The sequence below is a fragment of the Oncorhynchus clarkii genome, chromosome 10 (genome assembly GCF_045791955.1).
Source record: "Oncorhynchus clarkii lewisi isolate Uvic-CL-2024 chromosome 10, UVic_Ocla_1.0, whole genome shotgun sequence".
Lineage (NCBI taxonomy): Eukaryota > Metazoa > Chordata > Actinopteri > Salmoniformes > Salmonidae > Oncorhynchus > Oncorhynchus clarkii.
Genome location: NC_092156.1, coordinates 23,370,051 through 23,378,560, shown reverse-complemented (window position 1 = coordinate 23,378,560; position 8,510 = coordinate 23,370,051). Strand labels below are relative to the sequence as shown.

The 8,510-nt window shown below is 46.0% G+C and overlaps 1 protein-coding gene across 1 annotated transcript; it reads left to right on the top strand.

Annotated features, from left to right (window-relative positions):
* The first annotated feature begins 5,684 nt into the window (after positions 1-5,684).
* Positions 5,685-7,515, top strand: LOC139419476 (anaphase-promoting complex subunit 13-like). Its single transcript, XM_071169424.1, has 2 exons — positions 5,685-5,783; positions 7,390-7,515. The coding sequence occupies exons 1-2, from the start codon at positions 5,685-5,687 to the stop codon at positions 7,513-7,515; spliced, it is 225 nt and encodes a 74-aa protein (XP_071025525.1).
* Positions 7,516-8,510: the final 995 nt, after the last annotated feature.

Below are 8,510 nucleotides of genomic sequence, written 5' to 3'. Positions count from 1 at the left end.
TGTCAAGTTTAAAGGCATGTGGCAGCCGTGTGTAGGAGGGAGGTTCCTAGGTGTGAGAAGTGTGCAGAAGGGCATGAGACAAAGGAATGCGTAGCATTGGGGAAATAAGTATTGTGTGTTAATTGTAGGGGTGCCCATGGGGCTGGGGATCAGAAATGTCTGGTGCCAGAGAGGCAGGTTGAGGTTTCCAGGGTTAGAGTAGTGCTGAATGTGTCGTATGCTGAGGCAGTGAAGAAAGTAGAGAAGGATTGGTCAAGCGGGAGGGATCCTGATAAGATTTGTGTGAGTAGTAGATGTTCCAGTACAGAGGAATAAACCAACAAGTGATATTTGCTTCAGTAAGATATACTATTAATGCTAAAAAGCCATGTTATCAACTGTACTGCAAGGAGGGAAAGTAAGTCACAGAACACATATAGCCGCAGTGAAAGGTTTGGACACACCATCCCACGGAGCACCTACTCATTCCAGGGTTTTTCTTTCTTTATTATTTTCTACATTGCAGATTAATAGTGAAGACATCAAAACTATGAAATAACATATGGAATCATGTAGTAATCAAAAGTGTCAAATTAAAATATATTTTATATGAGATTCTTCAAAGTAGCCACCCTTTCCCTTGATGACAGCTTTGTTCACTCTTGGCATTCTCTCAACCAGATTCATGAGGTGCACCTGGAATTCATTTCAATTAACAGGTGTGCATGCTCCTGCCCTGGAGCGGAACTGGACGCCGTGCCTGGACTGGGCAACGGCTCAGAGGCAGGCTCCTGCCCTGGAGCGGAACTGGACGCCGTGCCTGGACTGGGCACGGCGCAGAGGAAGGCTCCTGCCCTGGAGCTGGACTGGACACTGTGCAACGGCGCAGAGGAAGGCTCCTGCCTTGGAGCTGGGCTGGTCAACGTGCCCGGACTGGATACCGGTGCTGAGGAAGGCTCCTGCCCTGGAGCTGGACTGGACACTGTGCACCGGCGCAGAGGAAGGCTCCGGCCTTGGAGCTGGACTGGACACCGTGCTTGGACTGGCCACCGGCGCAGAGGAAGGCTCCTGCCCTGGAGCTGGACTGGACGCCTTTTCTGGAAGCTCCGGACCGGGGACCGTCGCCAGAAGCCCCGGACCGGGGAAGGTCGCCGGAAGCCCCGGACCGGGGACGGTCGCCGGAAGCCCCGGACCGTGGACGGTCGCCGGAAGCCCCGGACCGGGAACCGTCGCTGGAAGCTCTGGACTGTGAATTCGCACTGGAGGCCTAGTGCGTGGAGCCGGTACAGGTGGCACCGGACTGTTGACACGCACTTCCGGGCGAGTGCTGGGAGAAGGCACAGGAGGTACCGGACTGGGGAGGCGCACTGGAGTCCAGATGTGTGGAGCCGGTACAGGTTTCACCAGACTGCTAACTGGATCCTCTGGTCGAATGTTGATCAGAACACACTTGCACAACATTTCTCTCCTCTCTCTCTCTCTCCCAACTTTTCCATCGCCTCCCTGACAGTCTCTGGCTCTTCAGAGAGAGTGCGGGGAGCTGGCACAGGACGTACCGGACTGGGGACACGCACTTCAGGACGAGTGTGCTGCAGCATTCTCATCGCTACCACCTCTCTCCGGAATCTTTCATTGAATTCCTCCTCCGACTCCCATAGAGGCTCTGGCACTCTCCACTGCTCGACCGCCAGCTCTATGTGCCACCCCCCAATAATCTTGTGGTTTCTTTGGCAGCGGACTGACGACATGCTCCTCATGGCGAGTGCGAGGAACCAGCACAGGACATACCGGGCTGAGGAGGCGCACTGGAGATCTGGTGCGTGGAGCTGTCACATATGGCACCGGACTGATGACCCGCTCTTCAGCTTGAGCTGCCGCATACTCCTAGCCAACTCCATTCTCCGGTATCCTTCCTCACACTGTTCCATCGACTCCCATTCGGGCTCTGGCATTATCCTTGGGTCGACTGACCACTTCTCTATCGCCTGCTCCATGTGCTCTGGCTCTTCCCGCGGCTCAGCCGGCCACCCCTTGCGCCCCCCCCCCCCCAAAAAAAAAATCCTGGGGTTGTCCTTGGGCTTTCTGTGGACGCGAACCCTGGCGTCATCGCTGTCCTCCATTATTACCTTCCGTCTGCCGCCAAGGAAGGGTCTCGCATCCGCCCATCACTTCCCGTCCAAATCTCCTTTACCTCGTGGATACGCTGCTTGGTCCTCTTTTGGTGGGATATTCTGTCACGGCTGTCGTAAGAACGGGATCAAGGCGCAGCGGATGTTGAGTTCCACATATTTAATTCAAAGAGAAACTTAAACAAAATACATGAATAAACTAACAACTAAACGTGACTACATTGGTGCACAAACACAAAACAATATCCCACAAACACAGGTGGGAAAATATCTACTTAAATATGATCCCCAAATAGAGACAACGATTACCAGCTGCCTCTAATTGGGAATCATACAAAAACACCAACATAGAAAATATAAACTAGAACACAACATAGAAATTATAAACTAGAATACCCCCTAGTCACGACAATAAAGCTGGTTGAGAGAATGCCAAGAGTGTGTAAAGCTGTCATTTATCTAACCTTTATTTAACTAGGCAAGTCAGTTAAAGAACAAATTCTTAAGTACAATGACGGCCTTCTGTATATTTTGATTTGTTTAACACTGTTACTACATGATTCCATATGTGTTATTTCACAGTTTTGATGTCTTCACTATTATTCCACAATGAAGAAATTAGTACAAATAAATAAACCCTTGAATGAGTAGGTGTCCAAGCTTTTGACTGGTACTGTAGTTGTGGTGGCAGCTGCAGAGAAGTACTTGGGTGTACGATATTTAACGTCAGAGGAGTTAGAGGGTGTGTTGAGAGGTGGTGTTCTGTCCTTTCAGGATGTTGGCCTGAGGTAGGACTAGATAGGTTTAAACAGTGGAGTAGGGTGGTGGGTTTTTAATGAGTGTAGGTTTAGATGATGGTAGTCTATTTGTTGATTTATTTCCCTTTTTCCAAGCAAAGTATAAAAAAATTATACTCCAGGCTAGTTGGTGGCGGTAATGCAACATTTATTGGACGCCAACCGCAGTTAAACCATCGTTTGTGGATCCATTGTGGATGGAGTGAGGAAGCCCACTCCATCCATTCTATAGGTTTTTGATGAAGTTATCCTGTGAGAGCCTTCGTTCCCCAACCCATGCAGTGTGAGAAATGCAAAATATATGGTCATGTTTCAAGTATATGTAGACGGGAGGGGTATCGTGTGCCAGCTGCAATTGTGGTGGTAAATGCTGCAATTGTGGTGGTGAACATGCAACTGAATTTCTGAAGTGTCCTTTTAGGGTGAAGGAAACAGAGGTATCAAGAATAAGATCTGTCCAGTATGTCTCCTATCCGGAGCAGTGAGAAGAGTGGAAGAAAGGAGTGAAGTTGAAATAATGGTAGAAGGAGTAGACACCAGAAAATATTCCATGTCAACAGAGGGATCCTGACATGTTGCATGTTAAGGTGAACTTTGTTGCATTGGTTGTCAACTGCACAGCGCAAACCGAGGAAATCTGAGAAAATAGGCATCGTTGTGAGTGCGGATGAGCATTTTTGGGGCATTTAAATAAAAAAATTGTGTATTTTGTATGATGTCGGGTTCCCCACACCCTGAAATTGATTATTTTGTTTTGTTGTCATCAACACCCCGTACAGTGGGTGGCAGCAATAAACCAATAAGTGTTTGAGAGGAACCTCATGAGGGAAGTGGCAGGATATTCAGGATGACACCTGTTAAGGCATTGAAGGTGGATAGTGAGGAACTGCCACTAAACTTGAATTAGCTTACTGGGCGAGGTTGAAAGGGAGTTCAGAAGGACATCCTGTGGTCACGGAAACTGGGGAATGCTGGGAGTGAGGAGTGGGTAAGCAGAGGTTGTATGTGTGGACAACCCAAGTGTAAATGTGGATATGATTGAGGGTTGGAGAGAATGGGTGAGGACATGAGACGGTGTGTGGAGAGATATATAGAGAATCGGTCTTATTTGATTGTAAGGATATATACAGATGGTTCAAAGGATCCAGTCAGTGGTAGAGTGGGGGGCAGGGGTGTATATCCTATAATTCAATGTTAGAGTAAGTAAGCTGTTAACTAATTATGTGTCAGTTTATGCGACCAAGTAGATAGCCATGATTATAGGTTTGTGATGGGTGGAAGAGGTGAAACCACTGTGTTGATCTGCTCTAATTCGGCTGCAGTGTTGAGTAGTGTGAAGATGGGGAGGTTGGAAAGGTGAGACTTGTTTGTGGAGATGGTGCTGCTAATGGGATTGGAGAGGATGGGAGTGGTGGTAAACTTTTGCTGGGTTCCCGCCCATGTGGGTGTGGAGGGTAATGAGAAGGCTGATGTGGTGGTTAAGAGAGGTGAGCAGAGAGGGGGTAGCAATAAACCAATAAGTGTTTGAGAGGAACCTCATGAGGGAAGTGGCAGGATATGATTGGGGGCAGTATGGCTGGTGGCATTGTCATGCTGGAGGGTCATGTCAGGATGCAGAAAGGGTACCACATGAGGGAGGAGGATGTTTTCCCTGTAACGCACAGCGTTGAAATTGTCTGCAATGACAACAAGCTCAGTCCGATGATGCTGTGACACACCACCCCAGACCATGACAGACACCTCCACCTCCAAATCGATCCCACGCCATAGTACAGGCCTGGGTGTAATGGTCATTCCTTCGGCGATAAACACGAATCCGACCATCACCCTTGGTGAGACAAAACCGCAACTTGTCAGTGAAGAGCACTTTTTGCCAGTCCTGTCTGGTCCAGCGGAGGTGGGTTTGTGCCCATAGGCGACGTTGTTGCCGATGATGTCTGGTGAGGACCTGCCTTACAATATGCCTATAAGCCCTCAGTCCAGCCTCTCTCAGCCTATTGCAGACAGTCTGAGCACTGATGGAGGGATTGTGCGTTCCTGGTGTAACTCGGGCAGTTGTTGTTGCCATCCTGTACCTGTCCCGCAGGTGTGATGTTTGGATGTACCGATCCTGTGCAGGTGTTGTTACATGTGGTCTGCCACTGAGAGGACGATCAGCTGTCCGTCCTGTCTCCCTGTAGCGCTGCCTTAGGCATCTCACAGTATGGCCATTGCAATTTATTGCCCTGGCCACATCTGCAGTCCTCATGCCTCCTTGCAGCATGCCTAAGGCACGTTCACGCAGATGAGCAGGGACCCTGTGCATTTTTCTTTTGGTGTTCTTTGGAGTCAGTAGAAAAGCCTCTTTAGTTTCCTAAGTTTTCATAACTGTGACCTTAATTGCCTACCGTCTGTAAGCTGTTAGTGTCTTAATGACCGTTCCACAGGTGCATGTTCATTAATTGTTTATGGTTCATTGAACAAGCATGGGAAACCGTGTTTAAACCCTTTACAATGTAGATCTGTGAAGTTATTTGGATTTTTACGAATGATCTTTGAAAGACAGGGTCCTGAAAAAGAGACGTTTCTTTTTTTTGCTGAGTTTACCATAGAAGCAGCTCCACTCAGTATTATATTTTCCATAGATATTTTACTTTAGCTAGCTAAACATTTTGTTGAGACTTTGGGCATGCCACACAGAACTCTGTTTGACAGGTTATCTGCAACACAACAAATAAGGATACTTAATTATGCAATCGTCACACTAGTCTATTAGCTACATTAGCGATAACATTCAGAGATGGATAGTGAAGTTCAGAGAGATGGCAGGGTTCTTGGCATAACAGATTATGCTTGGAGGGAAGACTGTCTAACTTATGAAGATGTCACTATCTCATTGGTAAGGAAAGTCTTTCAACAGTTACGTATCTGGTGAGGTTTAGTTAGCTAACGCGTTACATATGTAGCTTCTGCATCTGGCTCACTCAATGATTCATGAATAGCTAGCATAGCTATACAAGTCATACACCAGTTTTTATGATTTGTTCCTCAATCCAAATCACTGATGGCCAATTATAAAGACTTGCCTGCCTAGGCTACTATAAACCCCAAAAGTATATTTTGGACTTCCTACCTAAAGCTTATACTAGGGGCACTGTAGCTAATGTTTCATGGACAACTGGTAACTGCCAAAATAAAAGGAAACACCAACAGTGTCTTACATTATTAGGGCATTGGTCCACCACGAGCCGCCAGAGAAGCTTCAATGCGCTTTGGCATATATTCTACAAGTGTCTGGAACTCTATTGGAGGGATGCAACACCATTCTTCCATGAGAATTTCAATCATTGTGTTTTGTTGATGGTGGAAACCGCTGTCTCAGGCACCACTCCAGAATCTCCCATAAGTGTTAAATTGGTTTGAGATCTGGGGTGTATTCATAAGGTCTTGCAATGGAGACCGTTTACTGTTCAGAACCAAACGGAAGGGAATTTGACCAATAGAAACTATCGTTTTCATTTGAAAAATGTTTTCCATTTGGAGTATATGTTTTTTTGCAAAAGACTAAACGTTTTGCAACAGAATCGGCGTAATGAATACACTTATGGTGACACACTCCCTTTAATAAACCCCCTATGCTCCTTTGATACCCCTCTTTCAAAAGTCAAGCCACTGAGCTTGTCTAGCCATGGTAGCCAAAATAATTGGCAACTGAGCATTTTTATATGGGATGTTTTAATTGCTTGATTAACTCAGGAACCACACCTGTGTGGAAGGACCTGCTTTCAGTATACTTTGTAGCCCTCATTTACTCAAGTGTTTTCTTTATTTTGGCAGTTACGTGTATAAATAGCTAGTTTAGTTCATTTTTAAAGATTTGTACCTTACCTTTACATCAGCTCTGCATTGCTAAATATGTAGCTACAGTTCCCTGTGTGGATATCTTCCTTACAGGGTACTAGCGTAGGTAGCTAAGAATTGAACTAGTGTTTGACAACGTTGTGCCGCTGGAGGTTCGAGCCCTGCTTGGCTACAAATGGAGGCATTATTCAGACTAGCCCTCAAGCACCAGTGACCTTACATTTAATCCACAAATGGCCTAACAGATGCATATTACCGGTGTCTTCTCGCCCTGTCGGTACCCAATAGAGCAAATGTCATTATTTACCTTTATTTAACTAGGCAAGTCAGTTAAGAACAAATTCTTATTTTCAATGACGGCCTAGGAACAGTGGGTTAACTGCCTGTTCGGGGGCAGAACAACAGATTGTACCTTGTCGGCTCGGGGATTTGAACTTGCAACCTTCCGGTTACTAGTCCAACACTAACCACTAGGCTACCCTGGCATGAGTCTTTTCTTACCTGCTTTCAGAAATCAGTTCATGAATAAAGAGCCTTTTAGGAATGTCTGATACTCATACTACTGTATAAGCCTGGACAATACTACTAGTTTGCGCTCGTGTGGTTAAGGCTTTAACCACACGAGCGTTCACTCCTTCCTGCAGAGTGAACTGCCTGAAGCTGAGCAAGATAATGGAGGATCAACAGAGTCGGTGAAAGAACAAGAAATTAAGTGGTCAAATTTAGCCCTTCAGAACCTGCACAAGAATACAACCAACACAGGGACTTAGCTACTCCTTAAATCAAGGTTGAGCAATTCCAGACCTCGAGGGCCTGATTGGTGTCACAGTTTTCCCCCAGCTAACACAACTGACTCCAATAATCACCTAATCATGATCTTCAGTTTATAATGCAATTTGATTCATCAGCTGTGTTTGCTAGGGATGGAGAAAAAGTGACCCCAATCAGGCCCTCGGAGTTGCCTACCTCTGCCGTAAATGGATGCTGTGCCTTTTCCAATGTACCCGTGGTTGAACAGTTGTCTGTTTTCTGTATTCTTACAATTGTCAAAATTTAATTATTTATGTAGTATTTTGTCATTCATGTCGAACGACCCCCTTAAACCCATAATTTCTTTCAGTTCAATAATCAAACCTGGAGTGCGGCATCCCTGGACTATTTTTAGATTTTCTTCTTGACCCGACATAAATAAATGTATTGTAAATGGAGTATAATGATGCAAAATAAACAGAAAATATAATTTTATACATCCACCCCCCAGTCAAAGGCAATGCATATTAAAATTGTGACAAATACAGGTTGCAAATACATAGGCATACCTTTGTAATTGGCTCCTTGCCTCTGGCATCAAACAGGGAAAATGCAATTACCGGTAGGTTCACAGAAATCTGTATGCCAACACAGCATGTAAGTGTTTATCATTAGGTCTACAGTCAAGACATACCAGGGAGCTTATTGTTATGTGACAAAGGCTCACAGGAATACATGATCTCCATCAAAAGAAGCATTGAACGTTCTACACTGCGATATTGGGAAAGGGGTTTATCTTGTCAGTTGTACAGCTGAAATGTGTGTTCCGCATTTAACCCAACCCCTCTGAATCAGAGGTGCGGGGGGCTGCCTTAATCGACATCCACGTCTTCGGCACCCGGGGAACAGTGGGTTAACTGCCTTGCTCAGGGGCAGAACGACAGCTTTTTACCTTGTCAACTCGGGGATTCAATTCAGCAACCTTTCGGTTACTGGCCCAACACTCTAACAACTA

Bases quoted from the DNA above. Each gene is read 5' to 3' on its own strand.
- LOC139419476 (XM_071169424.1), top strand. From the start codon at position 5,685: ATGGATAGTGAAGTTCAGAGAGATGGCAGGGTTCTTGGCATAACAGAT. The intron at 5,784-7,389 runs GTAAGGAAAGTC...TCCTTCCTGCAG, and splicing joins AAGATGTCACTATCTCATTG to AGTGAACTGCCTGAAGCTGA.